Source organism: Glycine max, chromosome 10, assembly GCF_000004515.6.
Source record: "Glycine max cultivar Williams 82 chromosome 10, Glycine_max_v4.0, whole genome shotgun sequence".
NCBI lineage: Eukaryota > Viridiplantae > Streptophyta > Magnoliopsida > Fabales > Fabaceae > Glycine > Glycine max.
Genome location: NC_038246.2, coordinates 48568839 through 48594659, shown reverse-complemented (window position 1 = coordinate 48594659; position 25821 = coordinate 48568839). Strand labels below are relative to the sequence as shown.

Sequence of the window (25821 nt, the reverse complement as noted above, 5' to 3'; positions counted from 1 at the left end):
TTTTCCCGATAAGAATACAAATATTAAAAATACTATTTACTATTCACGTGACTGTTATTATTTTATAACACGTCTTACAATACCAAATTTAGCTACCCACATCTTTCCCATTGTCACCAGGAAAAGATAAAAAAAAAATACGATATCAAGGTAAGAGACAAGTATTCAGCATCGTTACAAAAAACCAGCTCCATTACAGCATTCTTATCCTGTCATACAACCACAGAACAAAACAAAGTCAATCAAGAAATCAATTACTCGTCCTCGTTTAATGATGAGTGAGTATTTACAACTATACATCTTCGACAGTATGGACAGTCTCCACAGCAGCGAATCCAAGGATCCAAGCAAACAGAGTGAAACTTATGTCCACATGGCAAACGTATCAGCTCATCTCCGTCTGTGAAAGACTCCAAACATATACTGCAGTCCTGCAGTACCCTGGAATCCAACCCTATCTCACTGGCATTGCTGCTAAAAACTTCCTGATGCAAACAGTCCAAGGCCTCTTGAGTAAGGCCAGGTGGCTTTGTGCTTAGTTCTTGCAAGAACTGGGACCTTGCCATTTGAGAAGTCAACTCAGTAACTAGAGATGCCCCGCTTGGATCTTCGTTTGATGATTCACTTTCTGGATCCTCACCAAATGAATCTCTATCATATTGCCTAAGGAAACAAAACAAACAAAAACTTCAAATTGGATCAAAGGGCAATGGCAGGTCTTTTTAACAACAAACAAGAATGCACAAACAACTTCGACAGCAACATCAGTAGGTCATTTATTACGATAGGTCGCTGAAGGAAAAAATTGAATCAGAGTACAGTATGCATAGAAGACATCAACATATTGACCAAAATAAGAGTCTCCCCATGCTCTAATACTATAGCGCAGGAAAATGATTAATAGACATCCATATGCTATTGGACACCTAGAGGGATAAAGAAAGAGAAGTATATGTATGACAGGTATTATGATGTAATAGGAAAAATAAGTGTTAACAGGGTGTTTATAATGAAGAGGTGTTCATGTCAACACTCTATAGTGAATATGATGACCATGGTTGCACTAAGATCGAGAAACATTGCATCAGAGACAACAAAACCAAATGTCCACATGCAATGATTTACTTTTTTTCCCAAGGGGTGCATCAAAGGAAATAAGTTAATCTATGCTTAAGTGGTTGTCTACAACACAGTGAAGTAACGAGATCATGAAAGACTTATCATATTCACAGCATATTCCTACTTATCAATACTAGATAATCAGATGATGTTTTTTTAAAGACATAAGCAGCTCATCACAGAACTTACATTGATATTAGTGACACAACGATAACATAATTTAATTAACATAGGATAAGTGATACAAGAAAGATCATGACCACAAATAATGGAGACAGAGTAATACACTAATACAATGTCATCCAATATCCATATCGGTATGTTCAGATGGAAAATTTAGGAGGAAAACAGAAGGAAGAGAAACGTTTGTATTTCTTAGTTGAGAGAATTATAAAAATCCTATGCAGATGAAAAAGGGTTCTTAGAAGGTTAAATGATAATGCCTCATTTTAAAATCTTTAGCTTAAGTAAATGAATTTTTTTCACACCAAACTTAATATTAATCTTTCAGGTTGGAGCAATAAAATAATCTAGAGACATAGATTGAGGTGAAAAGCAAACCTGTTTGTGGATAGAGGTTCCCCTCTCAACCTCTGAAGGAGTCTTGCCCGTGCAAGAACCACACCTACGGGTAGTCTCTCGCTGCTACTCCCTCTAAGACTACTTCTCACGTTTTCTTCAGAATCCACGCTCTCACTTACGAAAGACCGCCGATACCTCCCATCAATTCTATCAGATGCACGCTCCTAACAACCACAAAATTCACTTTATTCAAATACTAACTAATAGCCCCAACCTCAACACTAATAATAATAATAATTATAATACAAATCTTCAGAAATTTCAATTGAAATTAGTGGAATAGCGCAGAAAGAAAAGGGAAATGTATATACCGGGTGGTGGCGGCGGAGGTAGTAGTGACGAAGGCGGAGTTGGCGGAGAGAATCGGCGGCGTGGAGTTCGGTGTCGAGCCCTAGATCGAGAGCATTTCGTCCCAATCGATGCCTTCTGGTGTGGAATAGCTCCGAAGCGCTCGTCATACACTGCGAATCGCGATTCAGTGTTCGGTGGTTGCTGCGAATGACGCGGTGAGGTGAAGAGTTGCGAGAGATGGAGAAAAAAAGGAAAGGAAAAGAAAGAGAGGTCAATGGCAACTAGCAAGTTCCATGAAGAAGCCCAACACTGTCTGCGATTCTTCCCTAATCCAATCACTTTCTTCTTTTTTCTTCTTTTTTTTTCGACAAAGTTCCAAGAGGCAAAAATAAATTACTCAAAATAGAATGATCGATTAAATCAACTAATATATATACATGTTAATGATTTTTTTTGTAAGTTGTTGTGCAACTTGTCAGGCACATAGATATTAGATTGTTAATGGATTTGGTGCGATTTGGAAAATGAAAATGAAGGATTAAATTAACCACATATTAGAATTAAACTTATATTAAAATAATATTCAAAACGTAAATGTTTATGTAAAAATTATTTTATAATTAAAGAAAAGATAAGTTTATTTCTTTTCATATAAATTATAATTTTTTTGTAAAGTATTTTAAAGAAATTATATAATCAATTAAAAGTGATTTGTAAATAAATTATAAATTATTTTCTTAAATTCTTTCAAATATTTATATAAATATTTATGTTATGAAATAAATTATGCGTAATTATGTAGTACTACTGAGAAAACTATCTTTTGACTAACTTCTTAAGAAAAATGAGTTTTTTTTGTAACTTTTTTGGCGGCCAATTCTTTTTTGGATTCATGGGAAATTCTTGGCCCATTCTACTTGTTAATGACATGTGGATATGTAACCCAAAACAAATGACTTATGGATAACTTGTGCTTGGTTTACATTTTTATTTTTTGTTTTTAATTCTTATTTTTATTTTTAGAAAATTGTTTTCATTTTTAAAAGATTAAAATTATGAAAATATATTTAATTTTATTTCTTGTTTTCTGCTTTCAAGAAATAAAAATACTAAAAATACGTTTTCAAAAGAAAATGTATTTTTAGATTTGCTTAAAATTACATTCCTTGTCACCGCGTTTTTATTTTATCCAAAATGAGGTTCTTGGTTTCAACTGAAAACAAAATTTTATTGTTTCCAGTTTTTAGTTCGTTTGAGAAAATATTCTCATGAAAATATTTTCAAAAATTCAACCAAATGTATTTTATCATCATTTTTTGTTTCTAATAAAAATGAAAACAAAAAACAATCAAATCAAACATCCCCTTAAGTTTCACTGATTTGAATGAAAACAGCAGAGTAGCAAATGAATGTTTTTTTTTTTTTAATCATGGTGTGAATTATTTATTTATTTGGCTGATTATCAGTTTTTGTTTAAGAAATTAACTAAATTTTAGTATAATCTTTTTATCATCCACCACACTTGAAATAAATATATTTCTTAAAGAGTCCGAATTTAAATATATTTGGGTTAATGACATATTGGTTTTACATTTAAATTGATTATCATTTCAATTTTACTATCGAACCACTAAATCACTGATTCAGTTAGTAAGTTGCTAATAAATTGACTAAATAAAATAAACATTTAATGTATATTAAGAACCTCCTTCCAATAACCTAGTTGGTTTAAATAGTTTCAATCACCTCCTTCCAATATTTGTTATAGACCAAGTTTTTTTTCTTTATAACCTAATGCTTTGGCTACATTGTCCAAGGAAATGACCAAAGAAGTATCATCTCGTTCATTTTCCACCAATGTCTCCTCGACCATCCTTCCATAATCCCATTCATCCAAAAGCTGAGGTACAATATGATGACACGAAGGGCTAGCTTGACACCTTCCAGTCTTGATACCTTCAAAAATGTCAATGTCTCTTTCGTGTAAATCACTGAGGTGTATATATTTTCTTGGAATAAAACCCCAGTACAAGAAGGATATTATGCCCTATGATTGCACAATTTTGTAAATGGTAGTATCATCACGTATTTAAGTATTTAACAGATTGGTTTAGTTGCAAAAGTAGAAATAAAGGGTGAACAACATAATGAATCCAGAAAGAAAGAAAAAAATTATTTATATATTTTTCAATGTAAAAAAAAATAAAAATAAAAGACGTCCCATTAAATTACTATGGATGCAATTGAAAACTCAATAATCAATATTGACATTGTAATCAGACGGAAAAAAAAGGAGGGATAAAGATAAATGTATTGTTTAGATAGATAGAAATTAAAATAAATCAGATAATTGTTTTTTTACATGAGTACATTAAATACTAGAAAATAAAATAAAAAATTTCATAATTTTTTTAATGAAAAAATATTTTTACTTAACAAATCTTACAATCTTAGCCTTTTATAATTATTTTTATCTTATACATAATATTATTTTTTACATCCAAAATAATTAAATTAGACTTATCTAAATAGCTTATTTTAATTTTGCTATACATATAAAATAATTTATCTAAAGAAACTTTTTACGCACAGATATAACATCTGATTTTATTTATTTATTTTTATCTTGCCGAGTTTTAAAAAAGCTAGTTGGATCTTGTCCCTCAACACAAATCTAAGCCATTAAAGCAGGATTATTTATTTATTTTTTAAATGGGTCTTGCTTAATAAACTTCTCTATGTTGTTTATTTCTATGATAATGCAAATGGTAGATGTTGTTAATTTCTATTCCACATCTCTCTTCTTTTTCTTTCATCCTTAATTCGTTTATTCGAGATAAACATGGTGTAAAGGATCAAATTCCAACCATGCACACTCTTAGATCACAAGGATAAGATTCTAGATTTTGCAATATCATTTCACTATAGACAGCCTTTATCTTACTTTATACTTTCTATGCAATTGTATCAATCTTCCTTCCTATTTCAGTCAAAAACAGAAGAAATTCTTCGAAACCCCTGCATGTCGAGAAAAATTTGCCTGACATGACCTTTACGAAATGACAGTGCAATTTCGAATATTTTAGAATGCTTTAAACAACACATGACTTTATTTATGTGTGGCTATCTAGATTTCCTATAAGGCATATTTGTTTGAATATGTCAAAAAGATAAAGGTTTTGTTTGGGTAAGTGAAAGTTAGGTACGGAAGTAGAAATAGTGTTACGCAATAAATAAATAAATAACTTTTTTTCCTTGACAGGGAGCAAACCATATCAATCAATTACAAGATTAGCTGTATTGCTTTTATTATCATTTTTAATATTGATAAATAATTTTATTTCTTGTTTTCTGCTTTCAAGAAATAAAAATACTAAAAAATACGTTTTCAAAAGAAAATGTATTTTTAGATTTGCTTAAAATTACATTCCTTGTCACCGCGTTTTATTTTATCCAAAATGAGGTTCTTGTTTCAACTGAAAACAAAATTTTATTGTTTCCAGTTTTTAGTTCGTTTGAGAAAATATTCTCAATGAAAATATTTTCAAAAATTCAACCAAATGTATTTTATCATCATTTTTTGTTTCTAATAAAAATGAAAACAAAAAACAATCAAATCAAACATCCCCTTAAGTTTCACTGATTTGAATGAAAACAGCAGAGTAGCAAATGAATGTTTTTTTTTTTTTAATCATGGTGTGAATTATTTATTTATTTGGCTGATTATCAGTTTTTGTTTAAGAAATTAACTAAATTTTAGTATAATCTTTTTATCATCCACCACACTTGAAATAAATATATTTCTTAAAGAGTCCGAATTTAAATATATTTGGGTTAATGACATATTGGTTTTACATTTAAATTGATTATCATTTCAATTTTACTATCGAACCACTAAATCACTGATTCAGTTAGTAAGTTGCTAATAAATTGACTAAATAAAATAAACATTTAATGTATATTAAGAACCTCCTTCCAATAACCTAGTTGGTTTAAATAGTTTCAATCACCTCCTTCCAATATTTGTTATAGACCAAGTTTTTTTTCTTTATAACCTAATGCTTTGGCTACATTGTCCAAGGAAATGACCAAAGAAGTATCATCTCGTTCATTTTCCACCAATGTCTCCTCGACCATCCTTCCATAATCCCATTCATCCAAAAGCTGAGGTACAATATGATGACACGAAGGGCTAGCTTGACACCTTCCAGTCTTGATACCTTCAAAATGTCAATGTCTCTTTCGTGTAAATCACTGAGGTGTATATATTTTCTTGGAATAAAACCCCAGTACAAGAAGGATATTATGCCCTATGATTGCACAATTTTGTAAATGGTAGTATCATCACGTATTTAAGTATTTAACAGATTGGTTTAGTTGCAAAAGTAGAAATAAAGGGTGAACAACATAATGAATCCAGAAAGAAAGAAAAAAATTATTTATATATTTTTCAATGTAAAAAAAAATAAAAATAAAAGACGTCCCATTAAATTACTATGGATGCAATTGAAAACTCAATAATCAATATTGACATTGTAATCAGACGGAAAAAAAAGGAGGGATAAAGATAAATGTATTGTTTAGATAGATAGAAATTAAAATAAATCAGATAATTGTTTTTTTACATGAGTACATTAAATACTAGAAAATAAAATAAAAAATTTCATAATTTTTTTAATGAAAAAATATTTTTACTTAACAAAATCTTACAATCTTAGCCTTTTATAATTATTTTTATCTTATACATAATATTATTTTTTACATCCAAAATAATTAAATTAGACTTATCTAAATAGCTTATTTTAATTTTGCTATACATATAAAATAATTTATCTAAAGAAACTTTTTACGCACAGATATAACATCTGATTTTATTTATTTATTTTTATCTTGCCGAGTTTTAAAAAAGCTAGTTGGATCTTGTCCCTCAACACAAATCTAAGCCATTAAGCAGGATTATTTATTTATTTTTTAAATGGGTCTTGCTTAATAAACTTCTCTATGTTGTTTATTTCTATGATAATGCAAATGGTAGATGTTGTTAATTTCTATTCCACATCTCTCTTCTTTTTCTTTCATCCTTAATTCGTTTATTCGAGATAAACATGGTGTAAAGGATCAAATTCCAACCATGCACACTCTTAGATCACAAGGATAAGATTCTAGATTTTGCAATATCATTTCACTATAGACAGCCTTTATCTTACTTTATACTTTCTATGCAATTGTATCAATCTTCCTTCCTATTTCAGTCAAAAACAGAAGAAATTCTTCGAAACCCCTGCATGTCGAGAAAAATTTGCCTGACATGACCTTTACGAAATGACAGTGCAATTTCGAATATTTTAGAATGCTTTAAACAACACATGACTTTATTTATGTGTGGCTATCTAGATTTCCTATAAGGCATATTTGTTTGAATATGTCAAAAAGATAAAGGTTTTGTTTGGGTAAGTGAAAGTTAGGTACGGAAGTAGAAATAGTGTTACGCAATAAATAAATAAATAACTTTTTTTCCTTGACAGGGAGCAAACCATATCAATCAATTACAAGATTAGCTGTATTGCTTTTATTATCATTTTTAATATTGATAAATCTTCTTATTAATACATTGTTTATAAATATTACTTTTTATTTTTCTTTGATTAGTTATGTCTAAATATCATTTCATATTGTTCCTTCGGGGACATTCGATGAATATTATTTTTTTGATAAGGTAGGAATACAAGGAGGCAGAAAACAAAAGTCTATTTTAAAAGTCTATCAAGGGTGTACTAAAATAAGATTTTAAAAAATTATTTTAATATAAAAGAAAGTCATGTGAATTTTAATGATTATGTTTTTACAAGACTTTTATAATAGTTTAGATTTTAATGGATTTGAATTTAAAAAAAATGACTTTGTAAATTTATAAAATTTAAAAGATTTTATAAATTTTTAAAAACACAATTAAAATTACAAGAATGAGTGAAAATAATAATAAGAAATATTGAGGTTTGGGTAAAAAAAATAAAACCAATTTAGTTTTTTTTAATTTTTTAATAGCTAAATTTTGATTCTAATTTTATGTCCTCTTATATTAATTTGTCTTGTAATAATATTGTCTCATTCTCACTATTGAATTTGAACCGTAGATTTAAAATTAAATGTTGATTTTTTTAATTATTACAATTATTTTGAGATAAATCCAATGTCATGTTTAAACGAGGTATAATAATAGGCATATTTAAACATTAATTTAATTTATAAAACAAATAAAAAAGTGCAGAGGGAATAAATATATTTGATATTTTTTTAATTCTAAGATAATAGGAAAATCATATATGACACACATCTATTAAAGAAAAAAGAAGATAAGTATGATGAGAGAAAAGAAAATACAGTAACTAATAAAAAAAGAATGAAAAAAGAATATAAAAAAAAATCTCAAGGATTTAGGTGAGATTATTTGATAAATATTCTATACTGAAAAGTGTGATGAAATCTATTGAAATTTTTGTTAAAAAACAATCCATTGAAATATTTATATTTTTAAATATCAAAATACTTTTTATAAGTTATAAAAAATCTTAATTAAATATATGTCCTTCTTAAAAAATATTAAAAAAACTTAATTAAATACCACAATATTTAGTTATATTATTTAAAAATCCTAATTGAATATAATAAGAATTTTTATAAAAAAAATATTTAAAAATATTTTGAAATTTTCATCTAATACACTCCTAAGAAACAGAAACCGAGTACAATAGCATACTCTCTTGAATTTTACTTGTAAATTTTTATAAAAGATTATAACATTTATTGAAATTGGAATGAAATAACCCCTATTTTCCTAATTTATTAAAAAAGAAAAAATTATTAGAATGAGTATGAGTGACCAAAATAGTAAGAGTCGCATGCAATAAAATATTTTCTACTTGAAGTTTTATTTCTCAAATAACTACCACAACTCCTATTTTATTTAGCATTTCCTGTCTTTGAGAGAAAGAAAGTTTTTGAGAAAAATGTTGAATCTCAACTCCTAGCTATGGTTTGATTGTGTGAAATAGAAGAGAAGGGAAGAAAATTGTTAAAAAATATTTGAAGTAATATAATATATACATGCGACTCACATAATTTTTTTAAAAAAAATCCTTTCAATTTTTCTCGATTTAAACAGAATCAAATCATAGTTTTTCTTACAAAATTATAAGATATAAGGAAAAAAGAAGAAGAAGTTTAAGCCATTAATTATGACTGCACGCAAGATCTATTGCGTGAAACTTGCACACACAAGACAAAGACAAGAAGTCAAAAATCAATTAATCATTGCCTGTAGATGTTAAACCTAGCATCATTCACGCGGTTTTATTTCATGCCGTTATAACAACAATATTCTTTCTCGTAATAATGTCCGAGAAGAAAAAAATTATTTTAAAATAATCATCTTCTAATTTTTTAGTGTAATGATAGTTATATTTTTTTACTTATATTTCTTATAACATTAATATAAGGAATACAAAAATTTAAAATAAAATAATAATGATAAGATTAATTTTTTAAAAATTATTATTTTATTTTATAAATTTATTGGTTTTTGTTGATTTGTATAAAATAACTTATAATAATAATTATAATGAAATAGAGGAAATAATTATTTTTAGGAATATGATTTGGCTCTCTAAAAACGAGGGCGATAATAACTGTTAAACTTAATTGTAAATTTTATTATTTAATTATCATTATTTCACAAATTATATCATTATTTAAGTTTTTCTTGTGTATTTTATTATTTTTATACATTTTATCATTCATATTTTTTATACGTTTTTTATTATGTTTTTTTTCCATATTTTATCACCATATTTATTATTTTTTGTCATTTTATTATCATGTTGATAATAAACCAATGTCATTTTTAGAGACACATCAATAATACAATCCTCAGACATTTAAAAGATTGGTAAAATCTGTGAAAATTGAAAAGTATAATAAAATGAAAAAAAAGCTTGAATAATAAAATTTGTAAGATTATGATAGTTAAATGATAAAATGTGTAATGAAGTTTAATCATTAATTCAAAATTCAATAGTAAAATTTATGATAAAATAAAATATACTACCCTACGTATAACAAAATTTAAAATTAGCTATAATATAATTGTTAATTTTTTAATTCACAGTTATTAGAACATTTTATTATCATCTAAAGTATAGTAAACTTCTTTGTTTTTCTTACTTAACCGATAATGTGACTTGTGTGTATGTATATATGAGATCGTTTGACTTGTGAGATTTGAATTTCTTTTTACGAAAACAAATAGACATATTAATTAAATTACATGGACAGATTATTATTACATATGTACATTAATTTACAAATTTAAATGATAAAAGAATTATGTATTAATAATGTAAAATATCATCCAATTAGAAGTTATCATTTACAATAAGTTTATTTATTTTTATAAAATTATCTAAAAGAGTCATATATTATTTTATTTATTTTTATAATTCACTTCTTAACAAAAATAGTTAATCAGAGAATAATTAACAAAAATAGTTAATCAGAGAATAATTAAGTAATAATATGTAAAGCAAAAATAATTAATACATCTAACAATTAAAAAAATCTTATAAAAAATTGAAAACAAATTTTTAAGAATAATCTTATAATTAAAAATGGGAAGAATAAATTATAGTATTGGTGTATCATCATTAAACTTAATTTATAAAGATAATTAGAATAGATCTTGTACTTTATAGTTAACACTTACACATCTTATTCAACCAAGTTAAACTCTTTTTGAAGTTCGGATAGATTTAATAATACTATTGATTACCTCAAACACCAGCAAATAGATTTAGTCCTCCGCCTTTGGGATAACGGGAAAAAATTGGAATCACAAATCAATTTTTTTCAGCTGTTTTCATACTCTTTTTAGCAGTATATTTGAAAAAAAATATATTTTTATGAAGTTGAACATTTGTATCTTATGATTATTTTTTAATAGTTTTTTATGACAATAATCGATTATAATTTATAACAATAATCGATGGTCGAAATAATTAAATAATTGATGTTGAAAAATAATGATAAGCTACAAATTTTCAGATTCATAAAACCAGTTTATTTTTTTTCAAAAAAAGAATTACTAAATTTTAGTTGATGCCCCCAAACATCCGGCTTATTTGATAAATAATTTTTTTAAGGTCATTGATGTAGATTATTTATCAATTCTATTAGTGAATAATTTGGAAGACCAAATCAATTATACTTAGATGAATAATTTATTGGTTAAACAAGTTTCTTTCTATGAAAACAATTGAAATTAGGAGAAATAATCTTTTCCAAACATGAGTAGACTTCTGTAAAGGAATGGCCGTTTTCTTGCCACCTATAAAATTAGAACTATTAGAAATAAATTATATCTGGCCTCTGTGCTTCTTAGCTTCTCTTGTGATCCACCCAGAGAGATACACACATGGATAGCATCGTAATTACATGCGACAAAAACGACTGTACTGTGTAAATGGGCACAGATGCGGCATTAAGATAGTAGGGGCAATGAGTTAATCATCTCTTTTTAACAATGATATCTCGTTTTTTCTATGCCGTTGCAACTGAAAGAAGTTGTTATCATACTGTCAAATAACATCTGAATTTGGCGTAAATTCTTTCATGATTGAAAATTCTTTGTCCCTGTTACTTTAGACTTGAGTTATATTCGACTCAGACTGAAAAACAAACTCCAAATGTAACGGTTGAACAGAAAGTTTAAGCTGCACCATAGACTAGGCTTTCATATGATTCCTTTAGGAAAACTTGAAAATACTGTCCAACCTATTTATAACACAAAAGTTAGTGATGTAAAATGTAAATTAGAATCACATCCAAATGCGACATGAACTTTTAGTGATTAATATTGGCTCCTTTATTAGGTGATTGTAACTATGAACGTACTCCGTAACTGTACCAATAGCAACAGAAAAAGCAAAGAGACTAATCACGCACGTTTAATAAACTTGTGATACAGATAGCTTAATAAACTTGTTATGATACAAATAGTCATTATGCATGCTTAAAAAGTCACAACTCAGTTGCACCTTCAACTAAGAGAAATTATTAAATGGTCCAAGACTACACTAATCTTTATATAATATTGGTATATTTTCTAATGTATGAAAACTAGTTGATAACATGCCACATGAATATTATTCAGGACCATATGATTCCGGATTACGTAATAATTGTTGTGAAACATATATTATGGTTAGTGTCCGGGGTTGTCAACACCATCAACATTTCTGAACCAATAAGTTTGGCTTAAACGAGCTGCATCCTCTGTAACATCATCCATCACCCACTCATGCCCTTTTGGGAAGTAAATTCCTGTGCGTGGGTGTGGGATCCAGCAAGCTGAATCCTCAATCTTCCCACCACTCTTTGAAACTCCTCCAGAGCTTTCTGCAGGTTGAGCAGTGCCTGAGAATTTGCTGAGTCCACTCTTGGCTCTCTTAGCTCCCCTGCATGACCTTGATAATACATTTGCCATATGTTAGAGTTTGATATCTGAAAAGGGTTCTGGCTATCAATTAAAGATTTTCTCCATTCATTAATTAGCATTCAAATGGACAAACATATCATGGTAAAGAAATAGTGATTCAATACAAAAATAGTCTAAATGATGGTCGGTCACTCAAGATTTTAGACAGAAATTTGTTATCAGCAAAGTTGATGAAAGCTTGATACCAATAACTTGATAACAAACGAAAAAGAAAAACAAATATACTCTATGGATATTTCAAGTGACAACAACTTAGTAATGCCTTTGAATTGAACATTGAGGGAATTATTAATGATAACTTACCCGAGAAGCGACAAGCTTGCTTTGGTGATGCCTCCTCTAACCATTCGCTGCAACAAACAGAATCAATCGGGAAGGTAGTAGTATTATTAATATGTGAATTATTGCAGTACGTGGTGGTACAACAATAATGTCTCAAAACACCTAATGTTTCCGCTTTTCAAAGCCTCAAGAACTTATGATGGGTATTTATAACAATAATAGTAGTCTAGTGCAGTAAGTATGGAGAATAAGTTCTATTGCACGTATGGAGAATAAAAGCTTTGTTTGTGTAATTGTGCTATGGAAATGAATCCGCGGTTATAAAACCTTGCTTTAGATACGAAATGTTTCTAGAAATGGGAGACAATATAATAAATTGTGGAAGTTTTCTTCCTATTATTTGATTTCCTATCTGTAGGACGATATGGAATTCGATGTTGTACTTCAAACATTTTAATAAATTGCTAGTATTTTCTATTGTTCCATTTAGGCCTGTTTGTTTAAGTTTCTTTTTCTTTAATTTTTTATAGATAAAATAAAGAATTTTCTATTTTTTTAATGTATTTGTGTAAATTTCTTTATTTGAAAGAAGCAGTTTTTTCTTTTTACTTTTTTGAAGGCTCTTATTTGCTTTTTACAATTTTTTTTTTTAAAAATTTAAACAAAATAGCCCTAAATCGGTCGTTGGAAGGATCCATCCTATCTCGTGTGGAATCCGTGTGAGAATAAATGCTATGGAGTCTCGTGTTTAATCGTTTTTTATTATTCTTTTTAGCTCAAACAATTTAACGCCATCAATAAGTTAAGCGTGTGCTTAAAAGAATGAAAAATATTAATTAGTATCCTCTAAGACATTCATTAAAAAATTATTTTTTTATTAGAATGTGTAAAATTATATTATTTATAATTCTTTTTATGCTCTTTTGTCTCTACAACAAATATTTATTGTTTTAATTCTTTAATTAATGTCTTTAGGACAGTGATTAACAAGAAGTGAAGATCTAATGTAATGAAAAAATAGTTAGAGCAGTAAACAACTTATTGATCAGTTTAATATTAAAACTATGTACTTAATCTCACCTGATTTTTTCCATACACACCTACATTTATTTTATTATGTTTTCTATTTATTTTTTTAACAACACGCCGCGAGAATAGAAAGGAATATTGAAAGAAGTATGTTATAATAACTGAAGGCTTTAAAGTATTCATCCAATTTTATATATCAATGTCTTTAAAAAAAAATGCTGAAAACAAATAATACCATAGAATGAGTATAGTTTTTGTTGTTCTTTTTTATCCTTTAGAAGCGTTTAACACTTGTGATTATGTTATTATTATATACAAATGGCTGTCTAAAAATAATATGACCAGAGAAATAAAATAATATTTTTAGAAAAGTATTTAGTTTAGTATTTATAATATAAAAAGTACTCACACGGTCATTATTTAGGGATGGACTTTTCAAGTAAAATAACACAGTGCATATCGAAAGGGAATCAAGATGCTTACAATTTAGACTCCCATAGGCTTTGCACACTAAACAGATTCCTTCTTTTTGCTATTTTGAATGTGAAAAGGCTCAAAAGCTAAATAGAGATAGAGAATAAATAATAAAATAAACAAATAAAATAGAATAAACGTAGGGATATATATATATATATATATATATATATATATATATAAATCTAGTGTGGTTAGATGCATAATTTTAGTACTAAACTGAACAATAAATTACTTACTGCTCATTTCATTGAAGTGCATCTCCACTCATTAGCAACATCCTAAAAGAATAAAAGAAATAAGCTACTTACAAAAGAAGAAAAAAGCAAGTTGGCTTTGGAGAACAAATTTATTATTCAAATTCAAATGCTTCCGCCCAACCCAACACACACTTTTATGGTGTGTTTGGAGTTTGGACAATTAATTCATTAGTTAATTTCGTCAGTGAAGTTAAATAGTACCAGTACTTATTAATTATTGTATAAGAAGAAATTTTTCTTAAAAATAATTATCATTTTGAATTTTTAATATAATATTAATTATTTTTTTTCTTATATCTCTTTTAATATTAATGATATCAACAACAAAAATAATTCAGATTCATCATCTGAAAAGATTCACCAAAAAAAGAACTTACAGATTAGGTTTGTATTTTTTTTGTTTGTTTTTCGTCATCACAAAGTTAAAACGTTTTTTTTTTTTTTTTAAACTAGATTTAGACGAATTCAAACTTATATGATATTTTTTTAATTTCAATTTTAAAATATAATTCCTTGAGATTAAAAACCTTTATTAGGCAACAAGTTTGCAAGAAATCCCTCTCCCAACACTCCCTAATCCAATGTATGTATAGGAATTAGCAGAACTTGTTCCATAACCAAGGCTACCATTACCCCCACAAATTTCGAGTCACATAGCTGAAGAAAGAATTGTTTACGTGCCCATGTGCCAAACCTATTGGAGTTGCCAATAAAATAAGGATTTACCACCCGATCATAGCTAAGATTGCTATTGAAATTTGCATTTCCCCCAAACCCAACCTTCAATCCAGGCTCATTCGATAACCTGATCCAAATGGAGCAAATCCACTCCGACCACAGGCAATGGAACTCAATCTACCATACGCTCGAAGGAACAACTTTCTTTGCCTCAACCTAGCAAGAAATGGAACTCATTTAAATCTTTTATTTATGAAAATAAGTATTATATATGACATTTTTATAAACAAACGACTTACATTGAGTCAATTTTTAAACATTATGTATAAAAGACATTTCATATCGTGACACACCATCGATTACAAAATGTGGACATATTTTCCGACTAAGAATTCAAAACTTTGTTAATTACTAAGTTTTTTTTTATGCATAATTACCAAGGGTTTCTAACTTATCTGATTGAGTAAATTGTGTGACTCACTGTGAGTTATTACAAATTTTTAATATTTAATTCATATGGATTAAAAAAAAAAACTTTGTTGACCAGTCACCACATTGAAGAAAAGCTTTTTTTGGTAACTAAAAAATTTGTCATGTCTCATGTAGTTGTTCATATAGCTAAATAATAATTTAACGTCTCAACACGTTGAAACATAAAAAAAGAAAAGCTCCCGCCATTGTCGCATTTGGTGATAAGTTAAGTTCCGTAGAAACAGAGACCCGCTACCAAAACCCAAAAGCCAAAATCTTTGATCTTCACTTCCCAATCTGTTGTTGCATAATCGCTGGAGGAGAAAGAGCAAAGAGAGAAAACAAATTCAAAAGGGAAAATAAGAAATTGCATTGTTTCTTTCTCCAACGAGAAATGATGAAAGGCAAAGTGAAGAGCTCCAAACTGAAGTTGGGTGTACCTACATTGTTCATCCTTTGCGCCCTTTTCTTCTTTGTTGGCTTCTTTGTATCTCCGCTCCTCTTTCAGGTTTCTAAATTGCTTCTTTTCTTGGTTCTTTCACTTTCATTGTTCGAGCTCATTACTCATTAGAAATGAATGATTGCAGGATTTGGATGATGTGGGACCACGCTCTAGAATACTCCAAGAATCGGTGAAGAAAGAATACGAACCTCTTGAACATGGTGAATCCGGGGAACCCTTTGTTGATTCAATCCCATCTCAGGTGAATTCTCTCCCCTCCCCCCTCTTTTTGTTAATTTCCTGTGTGGTTGGATCAATGAGTTTTAATTGGTTCCAAATCTGATGTTTATTATCTGATGACTCAAATGTGGTCATATTTACTTGGATTAAGGTATTGATAGTCCTTTGTAGGGTAATGCTTAATTTGGTATGATGTGAATCTTTCACTCAGATTTAGGTACAAAGTTCATCTTTGACTTTAAGTGATGCATGGTATTTCACAATTCATATTTTTCTTTTGTTGAATAAAATTTGGTCATTAATAATTCATATTTTTGGGTGGTCATTTGTATCCTTTGTTTGTCAATTGTCCTGCACTTGTGTTATAATTAACAATTTAACAGAAACTCATCCGTTGTTGGAGGACCGGGATCACACATGATGCACTTTTTTTGGGGAAGGTTGAGTATTTTTTTTATTCAAATCTCTAATGCATATAGGAAGATATGTTCATTGTTGTCCAACATGGGATCATATAAGTTTGCAAATGTGAGAGATATTGGCTCTGTGGAATATAATTTGCAATTGCTGGGTACTTGGCGTGAGCAAGAACCAATAAAAGTAGATACATTTGATTAATCAACTCATGTAGCATTGGTTTAAAAATGGATAGCATCGGGTTGATATGAAGACTCCAAATAGGAATTGTTGTTTTTTTAGTTAGTATTACTACTTATGATTTCTCCTTAATTTGTTTCAGTCTGACCCCGTACTTTTTGCAGATTTTAAGTTGGAGACCACGGGCGGTTTTCTTTCCAAACTTCACAAGTGTGGAAGTATGCCAACAAATAATTGAAATGGCAAAGCCCAAACTTGAACCATCAAAACTGGCTTTGCGGAAAGGAGAAACTGCTGAGAGCACAAAAGACACCAGAACAAGGTACTTTAATGAGCAAGGTATTTAAAATCAATTTCACAAACGGTTACCCATATACACACTTAGTTTCTGGTTTTGAAAGATAAAAACAATGTTGTATATGTTAGAGCAGATAGTGATTGAAAATGATGGGAGAGACACTTGTGTTGCTGCTATATGTAGCTAATTTATAGCTGACAACAGTTCAGGCACATTCATCAGCGCATCAGAAGACAAATCTGGCATCTTAGACTTGGTTGAGAGGAAGATTGCTAAAGTTACAATGATTCCAAGGACCCATGGGGAAGTATATCTCTTTTTAAATTATCTTTTATGACCTTCCACCACAGTGTAAGTGTTCACGTATGAGTAATGCACAAATGCTGTCCCTATTTTGCAGATATTCAATATATTGAAGTATGAGGTTGGCCAGAAATATGATTCTCATTATGATGCGTTCAACCCAGATGAATACGGCTCTGTTGAGAGCCAAAGGGTATATTAAATTATTAACAAGTACAACTTATCAAACACTTTCTTTGTATATTTTAATAGGAACATGCAAGTAGCATAGTTTAGTAAATTTACCATGTCATTTCAACATTTCCTTGGTATGCCAGATCTCTGTATGAGATAAGTTTTCATCCAAAATGGTTCATTTCGGTACCAATTTGTGGAATTTTCATAGTAGTTTTGTCTTGATATTTCATTCTTTTCTTGATGTGTCTTTGCATGTTTATCGTGCAGATTGCTTCCTTCTTGTTATACCTATCAAATGTAGAAGCGGGAGGAGAAACAATGTTCCCTTATGAGGTATAGATTAGGGAATTTACTGTCTTTTGTCTGATACTTTACACCGTGAATCTTGATGCGTGTAAGTAGTCATTTAAGTATTCCAATTTGCAGGGTGGTCTGAATATTGATAGGGGTTATGATTACCAAAAATGCATTGGTTTGAAGGTGAAGCCACGACAGGGCGATGGACTTTTATTTTATTCATTGTTACCAAACGGGAAAATTGATAAGGTAATCTTTCATTTTCAAATAGATTTGCCATTCCTTTTGCGGTACACATGGATATAGAAATTTTCATTTAAGCAAAAGGGAAAGAAAATACATGCAAAAACTCAGAAAAATGTAACCTTTCAGAACTTCTTGCAAAGTGGTAATTTTTGGAACAAGCCATTTTGTTTGTCACTCCACTTTCGTTTTTTTTTTTTTTAATATTTCTGCAGACTTCTCTTCATGGAAGTTGTCCAGTGATTAAGGGGGAGAAATGGGTCGCAACGAAGTGGATTGATGATAGAGAGCAACACTACTAGTTTTCTTTCTAAAGAGTCTCCAATTATATGATCATATTTATCCATAATGCAGATATGCTGCCTTTGTATATGTATCTTTAGCAACTGGCTACTAAGTTTTCAATTTTATGAAAACTTAATACGCCCAAATGACCAAGCTCGTATTTTTTAGTTTTTTACAATACCCCAAATTAGGCGTTAGTGAATCATTACACGCAAATAAATTAGCTATGAACTGACATTTTTATATAAATACATGTTTATGGATATAAATACAATTTTGCAATAATTTATGTTTTCATCTTTGTTCAACGAAACTCATTTATGGTGATATGTAAATCTGTTCGAAGAAGTATTGAATTAAAAATGAACTCGAAATGCTAAGTGTAGCTGAATCGGCACTAAGTTGAAGGTTTAAACTGTAGTTTGACGACATAATGGGGATCTTGAGTTTTCATCTTTAATTGCTAGTTTCCAATAACATATTACTCCATTATCCAAATAAAAGTCACATTACTACAAACTCACATTCGTTTATCATCAATTCTATAAACACATGTTCAGACATGCACTCAATTGGATAAAATTAGGATTAAATCTTTATAATTCAGGTGAATATTAGGATGAAGCAGCGCGCTTATCTATATTTTATATATTTATAAAAACTGTCCAACTTGCTACCACATGTCAACAACTGGACAATACAAAATTGTTTTTTTTTATTTCTCTTTTTATTTTGTTTTTCTTAATTTGATTTTCTAAAAAATCTGTAAGGCATGTGCACACAACTAGTTTATATAATAACTCTTAAACACTTCCAATTTTGAGAGTCATCATACCCGATCACTTTATAAGTTTTAGTTTATTTTAAAGTTTTATACAAAATATAAATATATTCTTTTATGAAATTTGTTAACGTACATAGTCTTATTTTTAGTACAAGTGCGATAACAAATTAATTATTGATGTATTCTAAAATAATCTTTAGTTATACTGACGCACATATATTAAAAAAATATGAGTGTATAGTTAACAAATGCTACTAGTCTAGTGGCAGAGATATATCCAAAAATGTATTAAAGGGGATTCAATTTTTTTTACATGATTATTTAAATATCTATTTTTTAAAATAATTATTTAATACAGTAAATAATAAGTTTTACTAAAATATTTATTATTAATTTTATATATGTAATCTACCACTAGAAGAAAATTTAGCATATATCAACTCAAAACTATATTTTATTTTATTAGTTTTTTTTAATTATTTTTCTCATATATATATAAAAAATCCTAATGAGAATCAATACATTCCCTTGTATCTATGAATGTCTAGTAGAATTTAATAACACACATGCACTTATTTTTAGTATTAATATATTAATAAGTTATATCATTGATATAATTTATGACAATCTTTAGTTAACGATATAATCCATACTTGTATTGTAATTTTTTATTTATCAATTTATCCCGTTTATACTACAAAATCTAGAGTGTATAAGTTAACAAATCCTATTACATTAAAATTATTCACGAAATAAAAAACTATTTTACTTCAATATTATTACAGTAATTTAAAATTACTATGTTTTGTTCTTAAATATAAGAATTAGTTAACTAATTGAAACTTCTGAAAAAGAAAAAAACTAATTGAAAGGTAGTGGATGGGGGGACAAAAGGTGAGTGAACTAAACGCAATGTCGTGCAGAGTGGGGTAGAGGTCGTAGGAGAAATATCTTCTTAAGGGAACGTCTGTCACGCGCTACGTCGTCGTACGGAGGTGTATGAAGAGTGAAGGACGCGTGTGGGGACTGGGGAGTGAAGGCAAAAAAAAAAAAAAAGAAGATAAAGTAGGAATAAGACGCGCCGTGAGTGCAGTCAGATAGGAGCGAGTGAGCCAAGCGAGTCGAGTTGTTCTTCGATCCCATCCATAATTGAAATGCGTTTCCCCCAAATTTCAAAACCCTAGCTTTCCCACTCGCGTTTTCCCCACTCGCGCCTCGTGATCTCCCGCCCTTTAAGGTTTTTTTCCCCCTCTTCTTCTTCCCTCCCTTCTTCAATTTTCTGCGATTTTTTTTGTAGCAAATAAATATTCATTACATTAATCTCTGAATGTTGAGAAAGTCAAACTACTTGTTGAAACACCATGTGGGTTTTGTAATTCCATCCACCTCAAACATATTTCTCACGTAAAAGTTTAAAATTCACTGGAAAAAAAAATACTTGTAGTCTAAGAAAAGGAGTGCCATTATAGTTGGAACCCAAAACTTAGAAACTTCATTAAAATGAGTAGTTATTAGCAAACTCTACTTAAAGCTTGGTTTGTTTTTCGTTGAATGATCATTTTGGGTACAGTGATTAACAAGTTTTAAGTTTAGCTTTAGCTGTATCATTGCTACTTGTTTGAGCTAATTTCATACGGCTGCATGTTTTCTTTAGATTTACTGTTAGAGTGGCTTCCTTGTTGATTGTTTATTTAGTTGTGGCTTTTTGCATAATTGACTTGTTTCGACATCTTGTTCTCTGATGCCAACTGGCTAAAGTCTAGTAGAAAGGACTAGTCTTCCACAGTGTGGAGAACAAGGTTCCAATATTTGTTGGGAGAGATATCTACATTAAGCGCATGACAGTGCCTCGAATGTAATTGTTTCCAAAGGATAATACTTGTTCTCTGATTTAGCACAGTTCTTGGTTGGGCTGCCCTGATTTGGAAACATCTATAACCCTTGTGTTTCTTAATTGTCTAAAGTTAATTGTTATTGGATAACATCAGTCCTTGAATTGGGGGCTGTCTAACTTTATGAGAGTTATCATAAGTTACTCTTCAATTTTATCTGTACATTTTTAAATTGCAAGGTGTGCACTTTTTTTCTTCTTCTTCATGAATCAATATTTGGATGACTACACTTGGCTGTTGCACTTATTAGGACTTTTGTTTGTTGTATTTTTCAGTGACTGGCAGCACCCAAAGTGCAATTTATATTGTAGCTGGTATTCAGAAAGCAGTGCATTGTAGTGCAGTGAGCGAAAATATGGGTGATGCACTAAATGAAGTGCAGCACAGGGGTGGTGCACCTGCTGCTTCTCCCAAGAGGGACATTGCATTGCTTGAAGGAGACAAAGATTTTGAGCTGCACAATGGCATTGAATTTGAATCCCATGAAGCAGCATATTCATTTTATCAGGAATATGCCAAATCTATGGGATTCACCACTTCAATAAAAAACAGCAGACGCTCAAAGAAAACAAAAGAATTTATTGATGCCAAGTTTGCATGCTCTAGGTATGGAGTTACACCTGAGTCTGACAGTGGCAGCAGTCGAAGACCTAGTGTAAAGAAAACAGATTGCAAAGCTTGCATGCATGTGAAGAGAAAGCCAGATGGAAAGTGGATCATTCATGAATTTATAAAGGAACATAATCATGAACTTTTACCAGCTTTGGCATATCATTTTCGGATTCATAGAAATATGAAATTAGCTGAAAAGAATAATATTGATATCCTGCATGCTGTTAGTGAACGCACCAGAAAGATGTATGTTGAAATGTCTAGGCAATCTAGTGGCTGTCAAAACATTGGGTCTTTCATGGGTGATATAAACTATCAGTTTGACAGAGGCCAGTATTTGGCTTTGGATGAGGGAGATGCCCAAGTTATGCTCGAGTATTTTAAGCATGTACAAAAGGAGAGTCCCAACTTCTTCTATTCTATAGATTTAAATGAAGAGCAGCGCTTAAGAAATCTATTTTGGATTGATGCAAAAAGTATCAATGATTATCTCAGCTTTAACGATGTAGTTTCATTTGATACCACTTACATAAAAAGCAATGACAAGCTGCCATTTGCACCTTTTGTTGGAGTAAACCACCACTCTCAACCTGTATTGCTTGGATGTGCATTGCTTGCAGATGAGACTAAACCAACATTTGTTTGGTTAATGAAGACATGGCTTAGAGCTATGGGTGGGCAAGCTCCCAAAGTTATAATCACTGATCAAGACACAACCTTGAAGACTGCAATTGAAGAAGTCTTTCCAAATGTACGGCATTGTTTTTCTCTTTGGCACATACTGGAGAGGATACCTGAAAATCTCTCTTTTGTGATAAAAAAGCATCAGAACTTTGTGCGAAAATTTAACAAGTGCATTTTTAAATCATGGACAGATGAACAGTTTGACATGCGATGGTGGAAAATGGTCACTAGATGTGAACTGCATGATGATATATGGTTTCAGTCATTGTATGAGGACCGGAAAAAGTGGGTGCCAACTTACATGGGGGACACCTTTTTAGCTGGAATGTCTACACCTCAGCGCTCTGAAAGTATGAACTCTTTCTTTGACAAATATATTCATAAGAAAATTACTCTTAAAGAGTTTGTGAAACAATATGGGATAATTCTTCAGAATAGGTATGACGAGGAAGCCATTGCAGATTTTGATACATTGCACAAACAGCCAGCACTTAAATCTCCTTCACCTTGGGAAAAACAAATGTCAACAGTTTATACACATGCAATATTTAAGAAATTTCAAGTGGAAGTTTTGGGTGTAGCTGGCTGTCAATCTAGGATAGAGGCTGGAGATGGCACTATTGCAAAATTTATAGTTCAAGATTATGAGAAGGATGAAGAGTTTTTGGTAACTTGGAATGAGTTGAGCTCAGAGGTCTCTTGCTTTTGTCGATTGTTTGAATATAAAGGTTTCCTTTGCAGGCATGGATTGAGTGTTCTCCAACGTTGTGGTTGTTCAAGTGTTCCATCTCATTATATTTTGAAGAGGTGGACCAAAGATGCCAAAATTAAGGAATCGATGGCAGATAGGACAAGAAGGACACAAACTAGGGTGCAACGTTATAATGACTTGTGTAAACGAGCTATTGATTTGAGTGAAGAAGGATCGTTATCTGAAGAGAATTACAATGTTGTTTTTCGTGCACTTGTTGATGCCTTGAAGAACTGTGTCCTTGTGAATAATTCTAATAACAATGGTGCAGAAACTAGCAGCAATGCCTATGGCCATCGTGAAGCAGAAGAAAATCAGGTTCCTCTTGCTTTGAAACTAAATAAAAAGAGGAATGCAGCTAGGAAAAGAAAGGTTTGTTCTAAGTTTTGTGGTTGATCTGCTGATTTATTAAGTTATTTGGCTTTCATGAAAATCAGGAAATTGATTGAGGATCTCTTTTATAGGCACAATTAGAGCAGGATGTTATACTTGTTGATGCTCAAGATACCCTGCAGCAAATGGTTTGTGTTACCTCTGTTTCAATCCTGATATATTTTACTTTTTACAAACCTGAATGCATTTAATACCTTGAGAATTGCATCACCATTTTCACGAATATCTACTTCATTATATCAAGACTGGAAAGTTCTATAGCCTATGCTTTCTGTAACTTGTGCTTTCATTCTTTTAGGATAATCTTAGCTCGGATGCAATAACCCTTAATGGATATTATGGTACCCAGCAGAATGTGCAAGGACTGGTATGCTATACATGTTGACGAATAAATGCTTACATATATCCTGTATTTTAAGAGTCAATGCAATGCTTAATAATGCTGGTTTTTGTAGCAGGTACAGTTGAACTTAATGGAGCCACCTCAAGATGGTTACTATGTTAATCAACACAGCATGCAAGGCCTGGTAAATTGTCCTAATCATGATTATAATGAGCAGATATGATTGTGTTAAATAATTGTATTGGAACAGGATTATAAATTGATATCCATATCTTTTTAGGGTCCATTGAATTCTATGGGTCCAAGCCATGATGGGTTTTTTGGAACACAGCAAGGCATTCATGGGCTGGTAGAGTAGTTTTAACTCTTTTTTTCTATGCAATGTTGGGAAGTAAGATTACTTAACTAACTTTAACATGATGAAAGTTTGCTAATTTATGTTGGATCATGTAGGGAGGGCAATTGGAATTTCGTCCGGCAACTACTTTTGGATATAGCCTTCATCAGGTTTGTGTATGAAATGGGCCATATACTAGCACATGAAGTTGGAATAATAGAATTTATGCTTGGTTTTCACTGTCTTTAGCACATAATCTTGTTTGCAGGATGAACCTGATCCCCAGTTTCATGGCAACAGTTCAAGAAATACTTAGAAGTTCTCCTCTCTGATATGGTAGTTTCCTTAGAGGCTGTCAAGTTTTGTTTACGTCACATCTTGACAACATTTCACCTTCCTATACTGTACATGGAAGTTGCCTGCCCATTGTAATCTAGGTTAGGTATATGAGCTCCAAAGTCTGTGTCACCACTTGCCTTGCTTTCATTGTGGTGGCAGATCAAAATGAATTTATATGAATGAGTCAAAAACTATCTTGCTTTCTGCGTTGTCGTTTGTTTCTGGTGGCACAAAATTTGGGAACCAACTGTTCGCAAATTGTAGTGATAGAATGCCACCAAACCTGTGCTTGTATGCTGAGAAAGAAGATATTCAGTTTCACACATGTGAGATGCAGAAGTTGTGCTTGTGATCGGAACAGATACAAGAACACGACTTTTCATGGTAATTATAGGAGGTGTCCATTGGATCGATTTGTATAATCAGGTATACGTTCAGATAGTGAAGCCGATGACTTTTACATCATAGCTGACTAGTGACTAGATTTCCTGCTAGAAATCTAATGCCATCACAAATCCTTTTCTGAAGATCATTCTAACTGTTGTAGTATTCATGTTGTATTTATAGTTGTGGCATATTAGCGTTAAAGTTTCTGTAACTGATTCTTATTAATATTGTTTATCTGAAATGTGTAACTATAATAGAGGAGTGGTGCAAATTGCAATGCGGTATTCAGCTTAGATAAGAGTTTAATTTTTATTCATTATCTATATTAATAATAAAAGAAATAGTCAATTTTGGTGTATACAATTCACCTGACAAGTTTACCCCAGCACTATGTTTTAAACTTCTATTATTTTTAAAAAATAATTAATTGAGTCTTATTTTAATTATGATTTGTTAATATTTTTATATTTAATTTTATTTGAATAAATTTAAATTTAAATAATTAAAGAAATATTTTTATTAGATAATTAATTAAGGAAAAAGTTATATTCTATTTTTATTCATAGGAATAAAAACAAATATTATAGAATATGCAACAACTCATACATCATATTTAATTAATTGTGTTATACCCTTGTAGAAAAATATTAATTTGATATAAAAGTTATAAAATATGTATCAT

The 25821-nt window shown here is 30.2% G+C and overlaps 4 protein-coding genes across 6 annotated transcripts; 2 read left to right on the top strand and 2 right to left on the bottom strand.

Moving 5' to 3' along the window:
* Positions 1–2303, bottom strand: RNF12 (RING-H2 finger protein). Its single transcript, NM_001250955.2, has 3 exons — positions 2013–2303; positions 1681–1865; positions 1–663 (listed from the first exon to the last, which is right to left on the bottom strand). Exons 1-3 carry the CDS (start codon positions 2157–2159, stop codon positions 255–257), a joined length of 741 nt encoding a protein of 246 aa, NP_001237884.1. The 5' UTR covers positions 2160–2303; the 3' UTR covers positions 1–254.
* Positions 2304–11989: 9686 nt separating this feature from the next.
* On the bottom strand, positions 11990–13180 carry LOC100805917 (uncharacterized). Of its 2 annotated transcripts, none has more exons than XM_006589563.4 (2): positions 12845–13180; positions 11990–12500 (listed from the first exon to the last, which is right to left on the bottom strand). In XM_006589563.4, exons 1-2 carry the CDS (start codon positions 12886–12888, stop codon positions 12248–12250), a joined length of 297 nt encoding a protein of 98 aa, XP_006589626.1. In that variant the 5' UTR covers positions 12889–13180; the 3' UTR covers positions 11990–12247. The 2 variants fall into 2 exon arrangements, with proteins under 2 accessions (XP_006589626.1, XP_006589625.1); XM_006589562.4 differs by having other exon boundaries at positions 11990–12509; positions 12845–13109.
* Positions 13181–15926: 2746 nt separating this feature from the next.
* Positions 15927–18900, top strand: LOC100811068 (probable prolyl 4-hydroxylase 9). Its single transcript, XM_003536542.5, has 8 exons — positions 15927–16243; positions 16323–16439; positions 17179–17336; positions 17517–17619; positions 17713–17808; positions 18060–18125; positions 18219–18338; positions 18548–18900. Exons 1-8 carry the CDS (start codon positions 16130–16132, stop codon positions 18632–18634), a joined length of 861 nt encoding a protein of 286 aa, XP_003536590.1. The 5' UTR covers positions 15927–16129; the 3' UTR covers positions 18635–18900.
* Positions 18901–20280: 1380 nt separating this feature from the next.
* On the top strand, positions 20281–25336 carry LOC100805377 (protein FAR-RED IMPAIRED RESPONSE 1). Of its 2 annotated transcripts, none has more exons than XM_006589560.4 (8): positions 20281–20638; positions 21569–23712; positions 23805–23861; positions 24032–24100; positions 24192–24260; positions 24357–24425; positions 24530–24583; positions 24682–25336. In XM_006589560.4, the coding sequence occupies exons 2-8, from the start codon at positions 21649–21651 to the stop codon at positions 24727–24729; spliced, it is 2430 nt and encodes an 809-aa protein (XP_006589623.1). In that variant the 5' UTR covers positions 20281–20638; positions 21569–21648; the 3' UTR covers positions 24730–25336. The 2 variants fall into 2 exon arrangements, with proteins under 2 accessions (XP_006589623.1, XP_006589621.1); XM_006589558.4 differs by having other exon boundaries at positions 20282–20638; positions 24189–24260.
* Positions 25337–25821: the final 485 nt, after the last annotated feature.

What these genes read in the sequence shown, in the direction of transcription:
- LOC100805377 (XM_006589558.4), top strand. Translation starts at nt 21,649, where the DNA reads ATGGGTGATGCACTAAATGAAGTGCAGCACAGGGGTGGTGCACCTGCT. An exon ending in AGCAAGGCATTCATGGGCTG is followed by an intron (nt 24,426 to 24,529) that starts GTAGAGTAGTTT and finishes TGGATCATGTAG; the next exon opens with GGAGGGCAATTGGAATTTCG. An exon ending in TTGGATATAGCCTTCATCAG is followed by an intron (nt 24,584 to 24,681) that starts GTTTGTGTATGA and finishes TCTTGTTTGCAG; the next exon opens with GATGAACCTGATCCCCAGTT.
- LOC100811068 (XM_003536542.5), top strand. Translation starts at nt 16,130, where the DNA reads ATGATGAAAGGCAAAGTGAAGAGCTCCAAACTGAAGTTGGGTGTACCT. An exon ending in TTCCAAGGACCCATGGGGAA is followed by an intron (nt 17,620 to 17,712) that starts GTATATCTCTTT and finishes CCTATTTTGCAG; the next exon opens with ATATTCAATATATTGAAGTA. An exon ending in GCTCTGTTGAGAGCCAAAGG is followed by an intron (nt 17,809 to 18,059) that starts GTATATTAAATT and finishes TTTATCGTGCAG; the next exon opens with ATTGCTTCCTTCTTGTTATA.
- RNF12 (NM_001250955.2), bottom strand. Translation starts at nt 2,159, where the DNA reads ATGACGAGCGCTTCGGAGCTATTCCACACCAGAAGGCATCGATTGGGA. An exon ending in ACCTCCGCCGCCACCACCCG is followed by an intron (nt 1,866 to 2,012) that starts GTATATACATTT and finishes TGTGGTTGTTAG; the next exon opens with GAGCGTGCATCTGATAGAAT. An exon ending in GAACCTCTATCCACAAACAG is followed by an intron (nt 664 to 1,680) that starts GTTTGCTTTTCA and finishes TTGTTTCCTTAG; the next exon opens with GCAATATGATAGAGATTCAT.
- LOC100805917 (XM_006589562.4), bottom strand. Translation starts at nt 12,888, where the DNA reads ATGGTTAGAGGAGGCATCACCAAAGCAAGCTTGTCGCTTCTCGG. An exon ending in GCAAGCTTGTCGCTTCTCGG is followed by an intron (nt 12,510 to 12,844) that starts GTAAGTTATCAT and finishes TGTATTATCAAG; the next exon opens with GTCATGCAGGGGAGCTAAGA.